At 39.6% G+C, this 23,653-nt stretch overlaps 1 protein-coding gene across 1 annotated transcript in view; it reads right to left on the minus strand.

Moving 5' to 3' along the window:
* Positions 1–23,512, minus strand: part of LOC104511564 (AT-rich interactive domain-containing protein 4A-like) — a gene marked incomplete at its 3' end in the record, with an annotated part of 30,432 nt that extends 6,920 nt beyond the window's left edge. The window contains exons 1-10 of the mRNA XM_010154233.1: positions 23,507–23,512; positions 22,197–22,307; positions 19,675–19,740; positions 18,676–18,766; positions 8,470–8,549; positions 8,274–8,368; positions 7,527–7,659; positions 5,551–5,630; positions 3,797–3,873; positions 1,846–2,006 (exon numbers count right to left, since the gene is read on the minus strand). Of these exons, the coding sequence (XP_010152535.1) occupies positions 1,846–2,006; positions 3,797–3,873; positions 5,551–5,630; positions 7,527–7,659; positions 8,274–8,368; positions 8,470–8,549; positions 18,676–18,766; positions 19,675–19,740; positions 22,197–22,307; positions 23,507–23,512 (900 nt within the window). The remainder of the gene's footprint in view (positions 1–1,845; positions 2,007–3,796; positions 3,874–5,550; positions 5,631–7,526; positions 7,660–8,273; positions 8,369–8,469; positions 8,550–18,675; positions 18,767–19,674; positions 19,741–22,196; positions 22,308–23,506) is intronic.
* Between the last annotated feature and the right edge of the window lie 141 nt (positions 23,513–23,653).

A 23,653-nucleotide genomic window follows, 5' to 3' on the forward strand; every position in this document is an offset into this window, starting at 1 on the left:
ACCATCAAGCTCCCCCCTCCCCCTTCTTTGTTTGAAACACACAGCACTTTTAAGCAATAGCCATGAAAAATGATATTAAAAATGAATACTAGAAAACTAGTATAGCAATCCTTAATTTCTAGTGATTGATAGTCTGCAATTTTAATCAACGTTCATGCAAACAGACCAATACAGACTGCAACAGTTCACACCCTGCAAAATGTGGCCTATTCAGGTCTTTTCACTGCAAACAGAGGAAAAAACCCAGAGGATTTTATATTCTGCTCACATTCACCCTTACATTTATCTAATCATACTATTACTCTCATACAGACATCTCCTCCATTTTCCAGAACAGTTATCAAGGCATAAAATTAACACCTAAAAATAGATTCTTATTGTCTTTCTTTTTTTTTTTACCTGGAAAGATCTACCCTGGCTGCACGCTCCACCAGACAGTTCCCAGACCAGAAATCTAAGTCAAATCCGCGTTCTTAAAAACCGGGTTAGCATTACAGATTAAAACACAGAATCCTTACCTAGGAGCTGCATTCTTTCAAACGTAAAATGGTTTTACTTCCTTTCTATCTAATCTGCCCACTGCCTGGACATATTTCAGTCTGACTTCCAAATATTTGCTCGCTTTCTCGCTCCCTGCACGGCATCCGCAGTTACACAGCATTACTTACATTCTCTTCCATATAAAAACAACCACAAAAAAATGAAAAATAAACCAAAAATCAGACATTACATGCAAAGCAAAGAAAAGAGACAGCCCATTTCAAAGCATCTGGCAAGCCTCCCCTGGCCGCCGGCCAAGCCTCCGCTCCAGCGCCCGCTTCCCCCCCCACGCATGCGCGCTGCCAACCAACAGCCGGTTGCCGTGGCAACGCTGTAGGCCGCCTCCAAGTATGAACGGCCATTCTGTGTCGGGCCTGACAAAACCGCACGCTGCCAGGGAAGCGAAAGGGAAAGGGTGTTTGACCTTCCTCAGAAAACAAACTTCACTTGTTGGTTTTTCTTACGCATAAAGGAACGTTTCCGAGCGTAGTGTGAAAAACGGCACCAGGAGAAAACAAACGAACCAACCACTCCCCTCCCCTCCCTACTCCTAAATACACCACCAAGGTCAAAAACAGGTGGATTCTGTAAATACGTTTTTGATGACGTGATGAAACGGGCTAACTTCGCGGAAATGGAGCCACTCAAAATATTCCAAGGCAGGACGCACATTCCCGTACCTATCAGACATCCACGTCGTAGCGCCCATGATCAACCGGCAACACTGGTGTTCAGACAAACACTACACTTCGAAGGTAACTCATGTACTGCTCCTAGGTACAGCCTGAGGCACCAAAGAGCTTCAACAGGCACTGAGCATTAGCTCACACGTTCAGTCAGCCTACTGGCTTTGCTTTAATCACTTGCGTTTTTTTAAAAATAAATCAAACTCCTTTTTTCAGAAATGAGTTATTTTTAAGATAAGCTCCTTATGAAGTAGAAAAGAAAAAGACAAAGTTACTTTTATGTAAAGCTGGACTACTACTATTAGGCTCAGCATCATCTTTCTTTGTGTCTCCTTTTGACCTAGATTCTTTTTATCACTCTTCTCTGCCTTGAATCCTTAATTTCTGAGATTTGGCTCCAATTTCTGCATGGGATAACAGAAGCAACCTGCCACTGCACACAAATCCCAATAAAGACAACTGATAGCAAAGGGAAGATGAACAGGTCTGAAAAGACGTTGGAGTGAGCAAGCTACGTCAGAGAGTAAAACGCTGGGAAGTGCAGGATCAGGATCTTCAGCCACGCGAGTCATTAAATTCTCTTTGAAGAATGACTGAAATTGCTCAGGCTTACCACTACTTCTTCGGTTTTCTCCTCTCTCTTTTCTTCCTCTTCATCAGTTTCTGCAGCAGCTCCATCTTCGTCATCACTGCTCGAGGACTCGAGAATTTCGCTTATGTCCATTTTCCAGTTCCGAGGAACACCCTTTGTGCTGAGAAACATGCTTGCCTCCTGTAGCCCTACAGAAGAAAGGGCCCTGGTTTTACCTCATCCACAGTATTCAGAAATCACAAAGCATTTTTAATTTCCTTTTCACATTCTTGTAAATCACAATGCCAACTTAAAGAATGGAATTAAAGTAATAGATACTTCAGCTTTAAACACTCTGCTTAAGTATATTTTGAGACTGTCAAATTTTAAAAATCAAGTATTGGCAACTCAAGGAGTTCAGAGCTGAGAACATCCATCCCACACACAGCATCCAGCTGTTTTCTAGGCACAGGTTCCCATGAACACTGCCAAGATTTACACCTATGTATGTGATCAGTGCCAAGGATAAGCACCTATCATTATCCACACACATTCCGTGCAACTGTGAACTGCTGTTCCTGTATGAAAGAGATAAAAACTGTAATAAAGCTATTTTAGAAAGTAAACCCATTCCAGTTAGACCAAGTCACTTTGTTATTTTCAAAATATCTTCATGTCTTAAAGTTTAGATCGCAAATCTTTTGTTTAAAAGCACTGCCTAAGGAGATACTACATTACTGTTTGGAACAGAGGAAAAATACACGAATAAATACAGGAGTTACAGGACAGGGAGAAGTCACACTTGTACAATGGGAAAACCTCAAATCCTTTTTCTTGAAGAGGTGGCTCCAAGGGAAAACAACAAAGCAAAACAAACCAGATAACCCTAAAGTATGCCCCTCAGTCACAGTAAGACTTCAACATAGGTGTGTCCGAAGAACACCCACACGAGGGACATACTGCAATGAACGATTAAAAGGCACCAGTTTGTAACAGGTGCCGATCACATAACCTCCAAAAATTTGTCTAAACTCTCTCTGAAACCATTAGTATCTCTGGTTCCACAATTTCCCTCATGGCAACGAGGGTCACAACGCAATTACATTCTGGAAGAAATCCCTTTTTTCCATTTCTATTAAACCTGGCATCCACTAATTTCTTTGGCTGTTCTACAGTTCTTGTACTGTGAAAGTTATTAAGAAGAAAGTATAAGAGAAACCACTAAGAATTACATAGATCAATCAAAATCACCTCAAGCTCTCATTTATGAGTATCGTGTTACATCCTTACTTGTTAAGGAGCTGTTCCATGCCTCTACTCATACTAGAGGAACTGTTGTTGAGTGGGGGTTTTTGTTGCCTTTTTGTTTTTAGTTATTATTCTTAACAAATACATTTTAAATATTTCTCCTTAAAAGATTAATGTTTTGAGGTCTGATTGGGAGAAACAAAACTAAAAGTTTAAAAATTATTTCCGTTAAAGTGAGAATCTGGCCTTTTACAAGCTCACTAAACCCATGGATTACATCAACCCTCCATCCAGAAATCCAGTTCCGCAATTATACTTTTAAATCAAACACTCATCACAGTCAGGCTGTTCTAATAAAGTTTACACTTTGCTGTCTGGTTATTTTCAGTGTAAAGACAAAGTGCTTTGAGCAGTAACAGCAACATTTGTATTAGGAGAGGTAACTGTATATTCCATTGTTCAATGAAATTTCAAATACACTACCTTGAAAATATTCTATTCACTTTCCATGAATTTGGAATGAAACAAAAGAAGGAAATAAAAATGAAATAAACAAGACGTTTTACTAGGCACTATTTTAACAATAAGGCAGCTGTATCAAAAAGTTTCTCTAATGCAGCACATGTTACTCTTTGCAAAATATCCAAAAGCAATTAACAGAAATCAACAGGCCACCATTTATCTGCAAAAATTAAAAGTACTATTGTGCAAGATTACTTTTTTAAAACATCTAGAACTTATTCTAATTTACCTTTTTTTGGAGAGGACTCCGATTTTGGTAAGGTTTGAACATCTAGTTCCTTAATGTCTTTTCTTGCTACTGAGTAACTGAAAAGGAGTAAGATTTTGTTATTATTTTTTAGTCACAGTAAAGCAAGCATTTGACTTACAAATCTTGAAAATTTTAGAAATTCCTGGGTTTCTGCCTTATTTTCAAGGTCCTTACTAATAAATGCATAAGGCACTTGTTATTGTAGGTCCTATGACAAGATTCAAACCCAAAGTTACCAATCTTTCTTTGAAATTCGGACACTAAAAGAACCATTGCAATGAAATAGTTAAGAAAACTTTGTAAAGCTTCTTTATTTTAAATGTTTAACTTGCACTGTTTGCAAAGGTAAAAAACTCTACGTAGGCAAAAAGCATTTTCTAAATTGAAAATAATCACACCAATCAACAGTTGCTACTCAATATAGAAATCTAGCTAAGATGAAAGAAACAAACCCTCTATTTTCAAAATTAGGTTCTACTAGCACAGAAAACAGTGAAACCAAACTCACACATCTGCACTAATAGCTGATTTTTATTTTTGAATCACAGAAGTGTTCTCACAGCAAAACATATGGAAGTCGCTCTGTTCTAAAGTTTTACTGAATACTCAGCTACTGAATTACTACAATAGGAATGCTAACCAACCTGCAAGGAAAGCCTTACAAGTGAGGTATTATAACAATATTTTTTTTTCTTCTTTATTTCAGAAAAACTGAAGTAAAACCTCAGGAATTGGAGGCCACTATTTCCTGAAGTTAAAGCCGGGGGGGGGAAGTAAAACAGCAAGTCTGCATGCTTTTCCAGTAACATTCTATCTTCAGTATATAAAGAACCAGATTTATCTAGAAGGCTGATGATATGTGCCTACATTAAGAGGGCTAAATTAATTAAGTCTTCAGTTACTTGAAATACGCCTCAGTAATCAAGTACTCACACCCTACTCAAAATCAGAGTTATTAAAAATCACAAATCATTCACTGAAAGAGGGGGGACAGCTGGCCCTGGGCTAAGAAATTTTTAGTTACAGTATGTTGAGACAGATGCATTACAAGTCAGGATGAAGAGAAATAAAGGCAAACAGCTTTAAAAAACAGCCTTTGTAATCCTTTGAATATATCAGTACTTAAGACACATCTATCTCTGTCTCTCTCTCTCCCCCCTTCCCTTCTGGGGAGAATGGACTCAGGACTGTTCTTTCTTTTAGCAGGAATCTTGGTTCAGATTCTGTAAAAATGTTAGTTAAACAGCTACCCTACATTCACTCTCCTATTAAAAGTAGGTTAAACACTTTAAACTTTGCTATTTACACAGCCATGGACATCTGGGCACTGGAAGTAATGAGCCAATCAGATACCCAAATACTACAGCAGACACCCATAAAGACAGAGTAATTAAGACATGAAGGGAACTAATTAGGACCAAAACTCACACTTCAAAGAACAAGAATCATCTGAAGTGTTAACACCTGTTTTTTTCAAAGCTGTTTATTTTTTTAAAATGAAGAAACACCACAAGCTTTAGTAATGTAATGAATTCCAGTCAGTACACAGAAGTTAAGGTGGGCAAGTAAGAACAGAAGTAGTTAGCTGGAGAGGCACTATGAAGGACAAATGCGTACAGCCAACATCACACAAAATCGTACCCTTTCCTTTTCGAAGAAGCAATATGTAATTAGTTTTGCATTTTTCTCCCATATACTTTCTTCCAAGTAATAGGAAGCGAACGATTACTTACAATTTGGAATCTGCAAAGGATCGAACCAAACACTGCTCCTTTTTCACTGTGACGTCATCATTACAGCTGGGAGACACAACCTGAAGTTTCAAATAAAACACTTTAAGTTAAAAAAAAAAAAAAAAAAAAGTTGTGCCTGAAAGGAAAGAAGTATGGACAGCAGGAAAACCGCTGTTTTCCTGTTTCTTCTATTACAATTTCCACCTCAGAGAAAAGAAACCTACCCCATTTTATATTACTAAGGCCAACAACAACGCATTTCAAGAAGCAGTTTCCCTCCAACAATTAACTTTACTTGCTATGTACAACCCAGAAAAGCCTGCAGTTTCATTTGTAAACTCAAAACTAATCCACTGGGGTGATGTCATGGGATCCTGTTTATTCATTCTGCTTTGTTTCTCTTGTTCACACAAAACCTGTTTAAAGCATCTATCTACAAAGTCACAGGCCCACTTATTTTATACCAGGTTCTGATCTTTGGCATTCAAACTGAGAGGTAGAGTAGTACTTTTTTTCTTTTGAGGTGTAGATAATATAAGCCAGCATAGAATCCAGCACATCCTTCCACAGCAGTATCAATTCTAAGTCTAAAAATGGGTGATAAAAATGCACTTGTAGTACCTGTATTATCAGAAACAGACAAGTTTACATTTTGCCCTAGAGCATACATAGGCACAAAGTGTCAAATGCAAAAGAACTTCTGCATCTACCAGGACGCAGTGGAAGCTGTGCCCACCCCATTCAGATGGGTCAGAAGTTTTGCCCCCACTCAAAAATGAAGGCCTTCCTGTATGTCAGGCAGCAGAGAACAGAACAGGTGCTTGGCCTCCAGCAACTTCATTCCCTAGTCAGAACCACGTTAAGTTGAAATGTGCTGTTTGTGAAGGGATATACAACAACTAGAACACATACAACACCACCCATTTCACACTACAAACTGAGATACATACAGCTGGATGAGCCACTCTCAGCTATTCACCCTACATTACACCACAGTGCTCTTTCAAGAAGGGAAGACAACTGGCCTGCGCGTGCAGTTTGCCACTATTTGATCCTGCATTCACCCAGGGAAATAAAATGTTAAACCAAGTTAGAACATTTAACAGCTGAGCTCGTCCCAGCTAACCCTAAAGACTCAAAATAAAGGACTTCAGAATACACCCTTAAGTAAATAAAATCTGCAAAAATTAGTGAACCAAACCTGCCTGTTCAATGCTCCAAATATCTATATCTTTTTAAATAAACACGTTTCTGATGGATGACAGAAGATGCGTAATTCAGCTTATCCGACACTACCAAAAAATTTACTAAACAAGTCAACTTTTAATATGCATGCCTAAACTTCTCTGCGTGTATAAACAATCTGCAACGTGTCTACCTTTATTGTACAATTCTACTTGCACTTGAATTTAAGATACATTTATTGTCAGCAATGGCAGTGAACATCAGTATCCTATACTGAAGTCAGATAAACTAATAACCAACCTCTACTTCTACAGTAAGTGACCATGTATGTAAATGCCAGCATGAAAGAAACTATTACTTCATTAAAATTGGAAGTCTAGGGAAGAAGGTAGCCATTAAACACAAAAAGATAGATTCCACTGCAATTAAAATTCACACATCTAGTTATTCTTAAGTTGCCTGGGACTGCCAGTCCTAATGCATCACATTTTCAGAAGGCAAATACTGTTACATACCAAACATCCGATGTGCAGTTTTGAAAGACTTAAGAGCTAAAGAACTAACTTACACATGTTAATCTTTGCTCTCCTAAATACTGTAGAATATTTGTATTTTTAGCAAATACGGGAGGCAGCAGGTGTAGCCTGACTACATCAGCAACTTTGCGCTAAGAGCTGTGAAGTTTGTAAACCATCCTACCTGGGAAAACCGTTACATGAACCACGTAACAAGTCAGATCTAAAAAGATGAGTAGCACGACACTAGAGATGGCAACGTCTTCAGCAACTTACCAGGGCTGGATACCAGTCTGTCTTCTCAGAACTGTAAGTCACGCTCACAACTTTGCCAAGCAATTCATCATTGAGACGCCTTTTATCTTCATCCTCTTCTTCACTGCTTTCTTCTTCCTTTTCATCTTCAGTACTAAATTATTAAAACAGACAGTATTTTAAAGTTTTTGTCTGAAGTTAATATTTGAAAGCAAATGCAGCTTACAACCAGATCTTTCCTCCTGTTCTGTACAGCTTCAAAAACAAAACTGGAATTCTAAGAGGTGGAATTGTTTGAAATACATTTAAATACTACATGCACTTACACAGTAAGAGGAATTTTGTAGAAATTATTTCCAAACAGTAGTACTTTACAACAGTATCATGTTGGAACTGGAGGTGTGAATCAAAATTTGATTGTGCAGAGACATGAAACAAAGAAATGGTCTCTATCCCAGCAATCTAAAAGCACATTTTTTTATTACTTGTCCAGCATAAAGAAGGTTAAAAACCCTGCATTCCCTGGCACATGAGTTCGTATTATATGAAAGAAGCACAAGCATTCTTAAGACTACTACAAGCAAAAACCTATCAACTTCGTAATACTGTGAACCCATGAACACGCCTGTACGAACCGACTTACTGAGCTCCTAAGCTGTGTACGCAGCTCACCCGACGGAGCGCTGCGACCATCACAGCTTCAACTGTACTACCTCAGTTTTGGGACGGGACAGGACAGGAAAGCAACAGAGCACTATAAAAACTCACACAGGAAGAGATGATCTTCTTCCTCTATTAGATTTCTTCCCAATAACTGGAGTTCCAAAGTGCTCTGGATTGGTTAGTGGCAGCTGATCAAGTGTCTACACAGAAGAGGAAACAAAATTAGCTTGCAATTTCTTATTATATTTAAAAAATTAAAATTAACTACTTGGTTTTCATTGCAAGCGCATCGTTGTCTTACCTCACTTTCTGCGAAGTGCCTTTCTCCCTTCAAGCACAGTGAAGTTCGTCTCAAGGTCCTCTCGTCACCATCATCAAAAACTAGTATGAAGCCAAGAAAACACATCGGCAAAAGATGATCAGATCTCCTTCCCAAGCTGACAAAACAAGACTACTATTTATCTCACAATTCAGCATATTCTCTAAAACACGACTTCCAAGACCTCTCTTCAAACATCCACAGCCAAAACAGAGGGTGGGATTCAAGATGCAGTCTAAGAACAGATAACATTTTCACACAGAGATTCAAGCCAGTATGAAGTAAGGCTTTTGGATACAACAGTCTCAATCTAATTTAGACATCCTCGTTATCAATACGCTGCACATTTCAAACCATAGCTACTGGCTGCATACCAGGTACTATCATCTAACAAACTTAGGGTTTTGTTTGGTTTTATCCTGGTTTTTTTTTAATCCTATCCATTTATTCCTTACTTACGCTACCTTTTAATCCTCTCTCTTGCTACAGACAACCCCACAAAAGGCAAATGGATGGAAAGAAAAACAAGTGTGTGATAGTTTTTGCCACACTTTCAATACTGTGCTGCCAACAGCCTTGGAGTACTAGAAACTTAACTCCAAGTCTGACCAACTTACACAGAACACTTAGTAGGCACCCTGTCTCTTAAAACTCATGCGTTAAGTGTCAGGGAAGTTCCATCAATACGCAGCTGAAGACGACTAGAACGCTATGAGGTTACTGCAAGCTTTGCCTGAGAAAGATCTACTCTTCAGTCCGTTTAAATGAAACCTTTTCATGACAACTTCCTGGAAGAGAAGGAAAGAAAAGTTCCCAGCTCCCCCCCACTGGTTCAGCTCTCACTGTCTGAGCCACGTGAACAGGCCCTTTTCAACAAGCAGAGACCGGGTGGCTGCAGTCTGGCATTCCAGTAAGGTAAAAGTTTATGTGTACGGGTCAAAGTGCACAATACTACTCTATATTTAAACTACTTGAAACATACCTTGTCCGGTACTGAACTTAAAAGAAAAAAAAAAAAGAAGTCAACAAAAAAATCATTTTGAAAGTGTTGTGCATATAGATAATTTTGGCATACTTCTATTAAAAAAATTAAAAATCTCTTGAGCTAACATGAATATCAAATACGTGTATTGTCAGCAAAAACAAACTGGCTGCAGCAAAGAAAGCACGCACTTAATTTGTCAAATAACTAAACAGAACAGTCACATTCTCATAATCTTACATTAAAACTGCAAACTGCAATGGTCACTATATAAAAAGGAATATCAATTTAAGCTTGATAAGATAAGCTTTAAGGTTCCTCCATCTTCAGAGTAGAGATACTACTACCCAATTACCTTAATGACTTGTAACACACAAAGCACCTAACTTCTCCCCTTCTAAAACCCTAAGAATTAAAGAACAGCAAATACTTATACGGCTAATTAGCTACACTAGCTAATATTTCCCAAACATTAAATATATAAATACCAGTAACATCCATCAATCCCAATGTCAGCGTGCTACTCTCAAAATCTCCTAGTTTCAAGGCCAAGGAAGCCACCCCGACGACACTTTGCACTAACTGGGAAAACAAAGTGTAAGCTCCTCCCCCTGGCACTGCTACTGCAGGATTAGTTCCTGCGGGTCAGCTAAGTGCAAAGACCAGAGTGCTCAAAATGATTCTCAAGTTCAGCGTTGTCACAGGTCCACGGTAATAAATAAATTTAAAAAAAATATCCCTGCCACCCCTTTGAAGTTTAGATTTCATTACCCACACCAAAGGGGCCACTCATCAGCTCTCTGTACACTTGGGTAACAATATTTCATAGGCATATGGTTAAATTTTAGGGTAGTTTGGCTGGTTGGGCTTTTTGTCCGGTTGGTTTTGAAACGTTCTGTGCACTGTACATTGTGTGCCATTTGTCACTGCTCTGAAGAGACTTAAAAGTAGATTACCGTCATCATCCTTTGCCAAACATATTCAAAACTAAATTCAAAGTACTCATTTCTCACAAATAATAATTTTAGGGGACAAGTTTCTGACTGGCAACAGGTAACTTAACTGGAGAAGGTAAACAGAACCTGATACTTGCCAGGACAGAGAAAAAAGAAAAAAAAAATCAGTCTCATTTATCCCCAATTTTGGAAGCGCTATCTATTTAATTAAAAGTAGTATAGTAGGGGAAGAAATCAAGGAAATCATTCATAAATCAGAACAGTTTTCAAAATGAAGCCAGTTGGCAAAAAGCCTCTGTATCATATTGTAGAGCATATAAAATGCTCAAACTTTCATTTCTTATATTATCTCCCAAACTTCAATTTATTTGACGTACACAATTTTTTCAGCCCCAAAGTATGACATCTTATAAATACTGAGTGTTAAGTAAAATGCACTAGTAAACACAGATAAGGAAATTCTGACAAGAACCGTGAGATATACCCTGCTTTCATCCATTAAAACAAACATGCAAGTTAACACAGAACTTTGAATGTCACATAATCAGATATTCCTGACCAATGAGAGACAATTGGAGATCATAAAATGTATTTGCAATTGCAGAAATGTCAACTACATAAATTTATCTTTCACTTCCATACAAAACAACATGAAAGAAAAAAATAACTAATGCTGAAGAATTATGTTTTTTAATCACTCGGAGGAGCCGCGAGACAATGAAAGCACAAGTACGCTTCCAGAGCTTGGCAGTCATGCTTTCAGCCCTATTCCCAGTTTCACACCCGAATGAAGACAAGTCGACCCCGTGCCTCAAAAGCAGCCCTCTTCCTACAAGCCTTTTTCCTGCCATTTCTCTTGCTGAAGGTACAGAAGTGGCCTATTCCACAGAAGCTGTTTGTCCCTTGCATAGAGGGAAAAAATGCTAGGCCACTGTATTTTCCAAAATGGAAGCAAGTGTCCTACAAAAAAAAAAAAAAAAAAACCAAGAAAAACCCAAAGACTCTTCTGCCCCTACATGGAAAGATGCTTTTTCCAAGAGGACAGAGCACTTTCTTTCACACAAGAAGCAGTTATCACACAACTTCAGGAAAGGAGAAGCACAAATTCTCAGACCTCCTTCCTGAGCTGCAGAAGGCCAGGGAACTGGCATAACTGTTCGATGAAGGCATAGAAAAATCTCTCTGTTCAGCAGCCACACGAGTGTCCTGCCTGGAGCAAAGGAAATGCATGGCAGGGTGTAAGAATGCGTGATTCCTTCGAAGTTATCAAGTCCAATATGCTCCATTTTACCCTGGTCATGTCATTCCAGGACTGAAGCTCCTCTTCCCCTCACCCTCATTCAGGGTAAAAGAATGGATAGAGTCAACGTATCTAACCCCCAAGATTCTCACATGAGAAAGTACGTACATGCAAATCTGTATATACACACATGAATGACAGAACTAGAAAATTTTTATCGTGCCCGTGCGTGGTTACCCCTACAGACACAGAATCATAGAACGGTTTGGGCTGGAAGGGACCTGAAAAACCATCCAGTTCCAACCCCCCTGCCATGGGCAGGGACACCTTCCACTAGACCAGGTTGCTCCAAGCCTCATCCAGCCTGGCCTTGAACACTTCCAGGGGTAGGGCATCCACAGCTTCTCTGGGCAACCTGTCCCAGTGCCTCACCACCCTCTCCGGGAAGAACTTCTTCCTGATATCTAATCTAAACATCACCTGTTCAGTACAGAAAATGCTTTTAGACAACTGTAATAGAATTCTCAGTAACGAAATTTAAGGGGTGTTACACAGAAGGAAATAGCATAGCATTATGATTGATCAAAAAATTTCTGCCTTTTAAATGATTAATGGAAAAGTGACAGTTATATTTTATTTTCTATCTTGACGGGGACTGGTAGGGGCAGAGGTAGAAGGACCACGAGGCACAAAAACTGAAACACCAAAAATATTAGTGTTTTCTAAGTCATTTAATTGCTTAAAGGATAAACTGAAACTTTCTTGGATCACAGAAGAGTTTTTAGATATGCAAGAAATTGTCTGCTCATTCTACAATGACTTCTGCTGTGGACACGTGCAACAGCACCTGCAACCAACAGCACAGCGGTACATCTTGGGGCAAGACAACATCTTAGCAAAACAGTGAAGTATGTAACAGAAGAGCATAAAAAGAAAGATTTCCCTTACCTAAATTAGTGATCACTTTATGAAGTATCAATTCAGAAAGGATAATGACATTTTTCATATAAAAATATCAGTTCCATGAATTACTGAATTGGGACCAAGCAAAAAGTCTCTCAAATTACTCACAATGCATGAAATGTTTTTTGTAACTGTAGCTACTTAAAATTTGCTTCTCTTCTAGGGAAAATACTTGCTAGTGCCTTGCTAAAAGGGTAATCAGAAACACAGTGATAGTCTCTGCACCTTTAAAAATATATACCTTACTTAAACTAAGCAGGCCTTGCAGTTTCCATCTCACTTTTACAAAAAATCTACTTCACCAAAAGTACCGTTCATGCTACTGCCACCCTATGTACGACTTTTTAATGCTACTTCTAGGGGCTTCAAGAGCATGTCTGTTCAGTATCATGTATTAAGGATTTCGTAAGTACACACAGCAGGGCAAAGAGCCCATTTTTTGGCTCTGCGATACTTTGATACTCTGACAGCAGTTATGTCAGAAGAACTGAATATACTCTTAGAATGTGTTCTAAGCTGCAAATTCATTCCTCTTTTTAACCTCATCCAGAAGTAAGATTACTTAGAATTTCTGCTGGTAATTAGTTAGAGGTTTACTCTGTAAGAAAATTTCCTGAACAGTATCATTGTGTTAAGTAGGGAAGGAAACGGGAAGAGAAGACAGGGAGGTATCTCCCCATACACATAGAATGTAGACCTCAGAAGATGTGCTTACAGTGCCACAGTATTTCTCTTGGAAGAGGAACTTACAATCCTGCCCTTCCAAAGACGTAAGCATGAAAAAGAAGCTGCCCTCTAAGCCTCATCTTGTAGTGGGCATGTGCCTGGGGAATCCGGGGGTACCAGCTGACTACTGCAGGAAATACTTCTGGAAAAACAATGACACATACTAAGACGTAAGTATGAAAAAGAAGCTGCCCTCTAAGCGCTGCCACTGCCTTATCTTGTAGTGGGCATGTGCCTGGGGAATCCGGGGGTACCAGCTGACTACTGCAGGAAATACTTCTGGAAAAACAATGACACATACTAGCTGGGCACCTACACACTACCATTTAAGAGTCAATACAGCCAAGTAGGAATGACAGAAAGAAAAGCAACTTTCTGCTGGCCAGAGGCCTTTCTTCCAAATATGACAAACACTGACAGAAGGGGAAGAAAGATGACTAAGCAGCACAACCTGGAGGAACAGTCGCTGTTAAAATGCATTGCAAGAAGGCTTGTATCTACCCAGCTGAACGGTAACGAGGTTCAGAGAATATGCTTTTCCACCATCCCACCTGCTGCTCCACCCGCACGTTGCCTAAACCCTTGTGAGGGCAAAACGCAGTGCTACTCCTTTTTTTCTAGATTCTCCAGAAAGCAACAAACACAACTACTGCGCAGTTTCTACGTGCCACAGCTGCGACTTACACAACGTGTTAAGGCAAATACAGCGTTTCCTCAAAATCCAACCAAGCAGCATCTTGAAGACAAAAAGGGCAAATTCGTGGTAGGTCAGGGCGGTTCAGAGCATCAGCGAAGTGGGGGCAACTGGGCAGTTCCCCTGCCACACTTATGGTTTTGGATTCCTGGATGACACATGCACAGCCAGAGGATGAAGTGATGCTTCTGGGACGTAGAACTCAACAGGATGCTGGGAAGAACTGGTCAAACCAGCCACACAAACATGACTAGCACCTTGCACATACTACAAAATGTGCGCTGTTCAAGTTCCAAAACAACAAACCGACAAGACACTGGCATGGATGAAATCAACTGACTGGTGGCACTTCTATCGTCCTTCTTAGAGGAGTAAGACACATCAGGAGCTTAAAGTTGTAGTGGAACCAGGGTGAAGTCAATTTTTCCTCTTAGCATAGGTTTCTCACCACAGCATTAGAAGAGGAAAACTCCTTTTAAAAAATAGGAAAACATGACTATAAATAGATCCTGTTAGGAACCCTGCTCCTGAAGGACATCCTGTCGCTTTATTTTCTGATAAATGCTCTCAGAATTATGAACTGGAATGTTCACAATGAAAGAGGACTAGAACCAAACACTGAACAACTTCCATTTCTGTCACCTGCCCCCCTAAACGCAGCACCCAGAATGATGCAACCGGCACCTGAGACTATACAACTCAAGCGGGCTCCCCAAAACTTCACTTGCAGAAGGATGAGCACTCAGGTATCTAACTCCTCTCAGCACACACTCTCTCAGCATTCCCTGCAAACTGCCGCAGTGACGACGTGAAAGGAGGAAGTTACCACCACGCGAGGCTGGAGAGCAGCACAAGCAGAGGTATGGGGCTCACCAAGGTGTCTCGGAAGTGGCGTCTGGCTTACAGCACAGCCAAAGTGGAGCCACACCGAGCTACACCACCATTCCAGAGCCAAAAAGGAAAGACTCTGTTGGCTTTGCAGACTCATGCAGAGTTGAAGAGAATGAAAAAACTACATTCTTTACTATTTATGTTAAAATATTCTGTCATTTCATGATAGCTTTTCAAAGGAGAAGACATGCCTTTGGTACATAAGGACCAGGTGAAGCCTGAAAGCCTAATTCCCAGAAAATAAGGATTCAGGCTCCCTTTCACTTTAACCAGTATATAAAGCCTTAGTGTTGACAGCAAGGTCCATTCCAAACTGCAAATGCCTCTCACCGTTTTGGTTTTTTCTCGCTCTTTCCTACTATTTCAGAGGAAAAATTACTGAAAATTAATACGTGTTTTATCTTTCCGTCTTTAGAAAAACTTTCCAATGATTTTAACTAGCAGAATATGGCACAAGGCTCAACATATTTGATCTGGGGGTTTTTCCCTTTTGTTTAAAGTTGGAGGTATGGTTACATTACACTTAACTTGAGATCTAAGCACATACAGATTTTTGACCCGAGTTTTGACAAAAGAGAGATGACACTTTCATTTTGATGGGGCAACAAGAAAAGGCCACTCTTAACACCATCTTTTTGGATGCCTGGTGTTTTTCCACTTTATATAGACATTACAGTGCTTCTAGTTGTTTATAAAAGCAATACAAAAGTGTGTCCGTAAAGAAGGTATACACAAGGATTTGTGTTTTCTGAAATTCTGGTAACGCTTATCAGATTCCAAAGAACATGAAAGAAGGTAAATACAACTATGCGCTTTGTAAGGTGTGGTCTGGGGTTTGTGTTTTAGTAATTTCAGACACTATCTCAGCATTTACCTGAAGCATTTTAGAAGTTAACAGAGAATCAGGCGGATGGTACGCCAAGTAAGCCATAACTCCCACACGGCTCAGCTGAAAGCAGATCTGACCGACCCTTCCAACGCCATGCAGTCATCACCTAGCCATATACTCAGCACTTCAAAAGCACCCATGCAGCGCTTCAAAATTTTTAAATTAGGCAAGTTCATTGTAAATAACTGCGTTTTAAAGATTAAAACATCCAACTGAGCCATCTGTTAACCAAAGAACTTAACCTGCCATTACTGTCACCCCACTGCAGATGCGATCGAGCAGGTGAGAGGGCTGACGGGTGCAATGGCATTTTCCAGACATCATTAAACTTCCCCTCCAAAGAGCTTTGGTTTCTTCACCTACTTATACTGAAAAGCTGAATTTCAAAGGTAACTTCAAAAGCATTTCCAAATCACAGCTGAAAATTTCACTATGACAAAATGGCTACATCATTATTACATACAAATAGGTGGAAAAGGGATTCTGTGGCAGCAATTAATAAAAATACGTCCTTATTTATTTAGGGCACACCAACAGCACTAATAGATGGGAGACACTTTTAAAACAGACTAACTGACCATCACTGTGGATCTCTTGTTAAGTTGATGGCAAAGCAGCCACCTACAGCAAATCCAACACAGCATTTCCACTGGTTCACCTTGCTGACCAAAGCAAAGTTGTTTCAACTGACTCTTTTTCTTCCTTAGATACCTATCTGCAATAGAGAACCTGATTTGCAACAGTGAACACCATCACCTCTCACTAGTCACGCATGTGATTTGTTTGGGTGGGCTTTTTAGATTTCTGTAGTTAATACTGTGAAAAATGTTTGTCTGTATGTATTTCTGGTTTTTCTATCCATCTCAGTCTACTTTTAGATCACTGAGAGAGAGATGCTATGCAATGACAGAAAAGAAACAGCACAGGAAAAGCACACGCTACAACCTTTCTATCTCAAGCCTGACCAAATTCAGGAAGACATTCCAGGCACCTGAGGCCTATTTAACCCGCTTCTCTCCCATCCCTCTGGCTTTGACCAGATCAGGCAGTAGGACTGCCAAGCAGCATGGCCCACCGTCAATTAAAACGGACCTAGTTCAACCCTGTTTGCTTCACAGCGACAGAAACACACACCTAGTAATGACCCGAAACTTTCTATGAAGACACAACGGAAGCAGCAGGCAAAGGATGAAGCTTCGTTTTCACACCTCAGCGTTTCTGTAACGCAACCTAGAGCATCTCCCCAATTTTAAAAGTAAAATAACTACTTTCTTAAGACATAAACTTCATATCTGTGTAATTATGCCAATGTTACCTGTGCCAACCCCCAAAACAGGGGATTTAAAGTTCACCTGTCAAATGTAACAACACAGCAAAATTTGTTTTACCAATTAATAACTGAAAGCCTTTTTAGTCACTGAATCAAGAGTACATAGGGTTGGTTTACTGATGTAAATCTTCTGGTCCAAATTCAAACAGAATTAGCTAAAAATGCTATTTTAAAACTAAAATAAGTAAGAGTTTCAAAATGGAAATGCTAACTCATGAACAATTATTGGTTTTATTAATTATTATTTTTATGAATTATTAATTATCTGGGTTGGCATTATTAGTGCAAGACAGTGTTTCTCTTCCGTGTTAGAATGGTGAACACCTAAGTGAATACAAAGGAAGGTTGAGGGTCCAGTGTTCTTCACTAAGGATGTCACATCACTGTACTAAACCAAGTGGACTTTAAGTCTTCTGCACTCCAAAATAAACGTGCCCTTCCTCCCTGACCTGAAACACACTGCCATTTTACAACAACATTATAATCTTGAAAAATGCCGAGCAGCGAGCTTTGTCAACTGGCAAACGAACCGACTTATGTTGAAAGCACGCAATAACAAGTATGAAGTGATAAATCCAAATTATTTGCAGTGAGAGCCTTATCCTGATCCCACCTCACACAACCACCTACTGCAACAGAAATGTTGGATTCCTAAAAATATCTTCTTTATATTTTTAAAAAAGTCATTAATGAATCAAAATAATTGACACTTCATGTGATACAGACTTCCTCAAGAGAGTAACAAACAATATGAAACAACACTGAATACATTTGGTACACAAGGAAGTCAGTAAGAAACAAGTAAATTTCCAGATTCCATGGCCCTGAAATCTGAGGTTTCCATTTCAACAACTGAAAGTGTGTGAACCTCCAACATGAGAAGCAAAGTAGTTTTCTGTTTCACTTTAGACATAATCATTATTTGAAAGTTATTTTACAGCAAACAGTTATCCTCATTATAAGTGAATGTTCCCTTTTCTTTTTAAGGTGTGATGGGTCAATTCTTTTCTTAAAAAACAAACACCAATCCTTTCTTTGTTTCAGACAAAACAGAACCCTCAGCACTACGCACAACAGAGAAATGACTTCAGAATCCTTAGTGGTGCTACCAGCGTGTTCTTGTGTACAATACTGCATGCAGTGAAAGAAGGCTTGCGTTTCAGTCCTTCATCACCTGCACGGGTTTTCTGCCACAAGTGCAATTAAGAGGTTTAGGTCTTAAAATCTGCAAAAAGTACTGTGAATTCCAGTGAGTGACACTAACATCAGTACACATGTTATGCCAAAGAAAAAAAAAACTGTTCAGCCCTGCAATTACCTTTGCAACAGGAGCCCTGAACATCAAATAATTATTATTCTATTTTAAATGGAAAAGGAAACAAGACCTGGAAAACTTAAAGTTCCCTACAAAGTCTAGCTCTGATCTTACAATATATAATTACTTACATTATTACCTGTAATTAGAAATACACTGTTCAAAGATTAGAGACTGTAAATGAAAGCACACGGCTACTCACCTACAGTATACCAACTAGCATCTGTCAACTTGCTGATAACAGCTTCTTGAAAGGATCCGTCAGGCATTTTGGTTTCAACCATTGCACCAACCTGCAAAAAAGGAGTATCTCAAGGTTACATGCAATCTCAAACTTATATAATGGAAAAAAACCACACGGACACCTTAATTCTTCCAGCAAGCAGGATTTTTGGTTTTTGACGACTCATTTTAGCCAAATGTTACGTTGCGAGTTAGTTACGTCGCTGGGAAGACCCAGTTCCTTACGCATGATGCTGAACGGCAAGCAGACTGTAAAGCAGTAAGAAACTCGGAACATCTGATTTCAGCATAAAGTACATAACCACAAGAAATAAGAGAAGGCTAATTGGAAATAAATACTCAAATATTCAAACAAAATAATTATTAATTACTGATGTGCACACAGTTACCACTATTTCTTATGCTTTAAACACTGTTACACTGCCAACTAGATCAGGATTTCAGTAGCAGCCTACAACATGCATTGGTGTTCTTGCAGTAGCTAGAGAAAAGCCAAGATACTCCCCTCCAAAGAGCCCCGTTTACAGTCCGTGTTTATAATGCAGCTATGCATTTTAGCAGACAACTGCTACATACAAAAATACAAATCAATGCGTTTTATATAAAAATACGTCAACTATTTGAAAATGCAGTTTGAGTGATTGTATTTACTACTGTCTAACGTGCTCGAACTTCACTTCGTAATCAAGTTCTCCAACACTTACAAGAAGTTCTGTGTCTTACAAGGTACGAAAATCACGGTGTGTGCAAAACTGTTTGTGTATGGAGTATGCAGAAGCATAAACAGCCTCTAAAAGCTACAAGAGTTAAGACTAATTACTCAGAATCTCTCTGACCTACAGCAACGAGCTTCCCCCTGTTGATTTAAATCCTGTTGAACAGCATCTGAACAGCACCAAAATTTGGAATCTTACAAATCCACTACGTGATTACAAAAAAAGGCATGCAATATACATACTCTTAGAGGTCCTTTCACTTGGTCATCTTGCACTAACTGAGTTGAGTTATCCCCCTTCAGGACCACCTGGAAGGCATTCATAAACTTCATATATATATGTCTTATTTTTAACAGCATACAAAAAGCATATGAAACTGTATTAATAACGATATTATTCTGCAAACTGTTGTTACCGATAAAATGGACTCAAACGTTACTAAATGCAAAACACTTGGCATGGACAGTTTTATTCACAGGAAGCTCCAAGCAGCACGCTATTTAATCTGAAACATCATAATTAAAGAACAGGGCAAATGAAACATCACCCATTCCAAGGCAAAGAAAATACATTTTGATGTGAGTTTGGGTACTGATCAAATCCAGGAAGTACCTGGAACTGGGCTTCCACATCAGAAGATTAAGCAGGTTTTTTCTCTCTCTCTACATCAACCGTAGCACTTTGTTAACAACACACTGACTACTAAACTACAACCAAAATGCAAAGCTCTCTTTATTAAATCTCTATCAAAAAAATCACTGAAGTGACCACAATACCACTATTTCTGCAACCCTCAGCAAGAGAAAGTTGTTATGGTGAAGATGTGAATCAGTACAAGCGTAACAAAAACCAGAATCAGTTCCAGTGTAAGCAAACCATGTTGTTCCCTTTAAAATCCTATGGTTGAGAAGGTAACGCTCAGGGGACAGCGAGTGTAAGCCTACACAATCTGAATCCCTGACTCTGAAGGGACTCAGTTCAGAACCGTAGAAGACTAATATGTTAACACTGTTCCAACGCTGTCTGTTACAGCAAAAACACCTATGGTGTTCCAATTAGAAAAAAAATCCCATATTCCTATTTCTTTTCAGGAATTAAAAGTCCCAAGAGCTTCTTTTCCACCTATAAAGATGTCCGGTTTTCTAGCTCCCCCAGCCCATAGTCTACATGGTAGCTGTATTCCTACATGCAACACCAGGGCCGTGCTAAAGTCGCGTTGGTATTAACACAGGACCAGGTTAATAATGCAGTTTGGGCATTTTTTTATTTAGAGTTTTGTATCATTGAGACGAATACAGGTCGTCCTGCGACTCAGGAAAAGACAACTGGACCTTCTGGCCTCTTTGCACCCTTGGCAAGTGTGCTGGGAACATGCTCTACATTCCAGTATCCGGCTTACCTTGTTAAAACTTCAACTGTTACAGTGTAACGGTGATACAGTGACAGGAATTTCCACTAAGTCACAGCAGCCTCATATACTTCCAAATCTTATCGTGGAGTAAGAAAGCATAAGATTCTAATGAGAAAGAAACTCACACCTACTGACAGGCTAAATACTCTGTCAGCCCAAAGATACAGATACAAAATCAAGGCTGTCAGACCAGGAAGGGCAGAAGGCTGCTTCCTACGGAGCGTCTCAGTAACGCAGATTTGTAAGAACATCACAGATTTTTACAAGTGCTCATTAAGAACTGGGGGAAAAGACTCCAAGATCTGGTTTAAGGGTTTTTTTAATCCTAATCATGGAAAGCCATCTGATAAAGTGATATTATCTGGACACGTAAACTGAAGAGGCTGATAGCTTGTTCTACTTGATCTAAGCATTAAGCACATGAAAACTTAGATGTGTAGTTATAAAAAGAAGCTTTCATCTCTACTTGTTAGGGGGTTGTGGGTCACTAATGGCTTATTTACATATCCTGGACAGTAGACAAGAAAGGAGGAAGTGGGAAGAGTTTGACAGAACAAAGCAGAAGAACAATTCCTGTATTTGCTTTGAATTCTTAACTTTCATTTAACTGCGTTTTGTTCTTGTTTTCCCACAGTAGCATTAACAACGGTACCGCAACGACAAAATAATGTCTTTTTTGGTTGTTTTGGCATTAGACCCATAAACCTGAAAGAATGCCAGCTCTATGCAAGTGCCGAAAGTCAGCTACAGCCAAAGCACGCTGCTTTAGATGCGGCAGCAAGATGCTCAAAACTTAAGAAATGTTATCCTGGTCATTTCTAAAACCTGACCTAAAAAACCAACTATGGCCATCTTTTTTTGCTCTTATTTTGATTTATTTTGGCATTGCTTCTTAGGTTCTGAACTGTAAATCTTGAGAATGTCAGCTGGAATGAAATGGAACTTTTCCTTCCAAAGCGGTTGCTCTTACTCCTTTTTAGTCATGTAAATCCTTAATCCTCTATTTGTGACATCCAAAGTGATTGCTGTGAAACTGATGGATTCACAAACAGAAGACAACAATGATCAGGAAAGAAGTAGCAAGAACAGGTAATTTGAAAACTCATTCTTGTTCTGCTATCTTCCTAAAAAAAAAAAAATTAAAAGAACACCACCCCCAAAAAGAACACACACACACAAAAAAAAACAACCACCCAGGTCAACACCACATAATGAAAAACAGCATTCAAGTGTTCCTTAAAATTCCTACGGCAAGGTGATGAACATTTCCTAATGTTTAGGACTAGGATCTCCTCCTGACAGTCCTTTCAACATGATGTTTTAACAAAATCAGCAGCAACCACAGTATACTACCTTGACTTTCACAAGCCTTTTCACCGTCTTAATTTTTGCCTCGCAGAAGGCACCACGGTACTTGGCACTGACATCAGTTCCCACTGTCAGGTAGGCAGGCTCATCCGCTGCCTATGAAAAAGAAAAAATAACAACAAAGTTTAGTTCTTCTCATTTATTTTTACAACTGCATCATTATATATTTAATTTTACATCTAAACTTTTAGACCCGTTGACTTGATAAGCAATGTCTGTACTCAGAATCGCAATCAGATTGTTCTCTAAAGGCAAGCCAACAAACAAGTTAGAGGTTTTTGTTTCACCAGTGATGTTGACGCCTCCCCACCTCAACCTGTCAGCTCAGTGACCCTCCCAGAACTATCTCTGGGGGTACTGAACCGATATTGGGAACATCTCCTTATAGAAAGGGTAATAACCTACAGGAGTCACTATTTATTTTTATTGAAGTCATTCCTATACAGGACACAAAGCTGCAAAAAGGCAGTAGGAGACAGCTGTACATCTTCCAGCTATAAGCAACCCAATGGCAGAGGTGATTTAAAACATTTGAGACTGCTATCATCTCAAGGCTTGCAATTAAGTCTATAGCATTCTATATATGGATTTTTTTTCTCTGCTGATTAAAGGAGGCCTCTAAAAAAAATTTGTGGTAATCTTTCAAACAGCTATAAACTAGTATTTTTCTCTCCTAAAATGCCTTTATCAAAGCATAAATGCTTATGCATTTTAAGCAACGGAAACACCTCTCATTGCTTTCCTTAATCTGGACTTTATTACTCAACATTTCACTTCACCGCGCTCGTAACAACTGATAAAGGACAAAATTATGACGTCAAAACTATCTGTCAGGACAGGAAACCAGCACAGAATACAGAATAACTGGTTTTCTGTTGGTTCTGGGTTTTTCTGATTTTTATTATTTCTTCAGCTCTGAAGGCCAGAAAAGTTTCTTGTAAATTATGTTGCGATTGTTCAGCCTTCGTACTGGGGGAAAATAAAAAAGGCAACGGCTAAGGCGGGACAAAAGCTGCGGTTTTGCAAACTTGCAATAGCAGCTGCTGATACAGGAAGCATTTAAAGACAGCAGCCCAAAGGACAACAACTCGAAGACGCTGTGAATTTTCAAGACGCGAAGAGCTTAGCTCACCCACACCTCAGCTGAAGAGCAGAAACAGGATTTGCAGCCTGCACGCAAACCCCGGCCAGCGTTATCCCACGGCTGCTCCGCCGAGCCGTGCGGTCACCCATGAAATCGCCACGGCTGCTGGCGAGGGGGAGAGGGAGTCCATCCCGCTCCGGAGTTCGCCTACCTTCATCTTCGGAGGTTATTTGAGGGATTCCAGCTCAAAGACTCCTCCTCTCCGCCAGCACACGGGAAAACACTGCAAAACAGGGAGGGGGGAGCGGTGAAGGCGGCCCCGCGTGAGCGTGGGGTTCCCCGGGCGGCCAGGGGGGCC

This window comes from Eurypyga helias, unplaced genomic scaffold (genome assembly GCF_000690775.1).
Source record: "Eurypyga helias isolate BGI_N326 unplaced genomic scaffold, ASM69077v1 scaffold41196, whole genome shotgun sequence".
NCBI lineage: Eukaryota > Metazoa > Chordata > Aves > Eurypygiformes > Eurypygidae > Eurypyga > Eurypyga helias.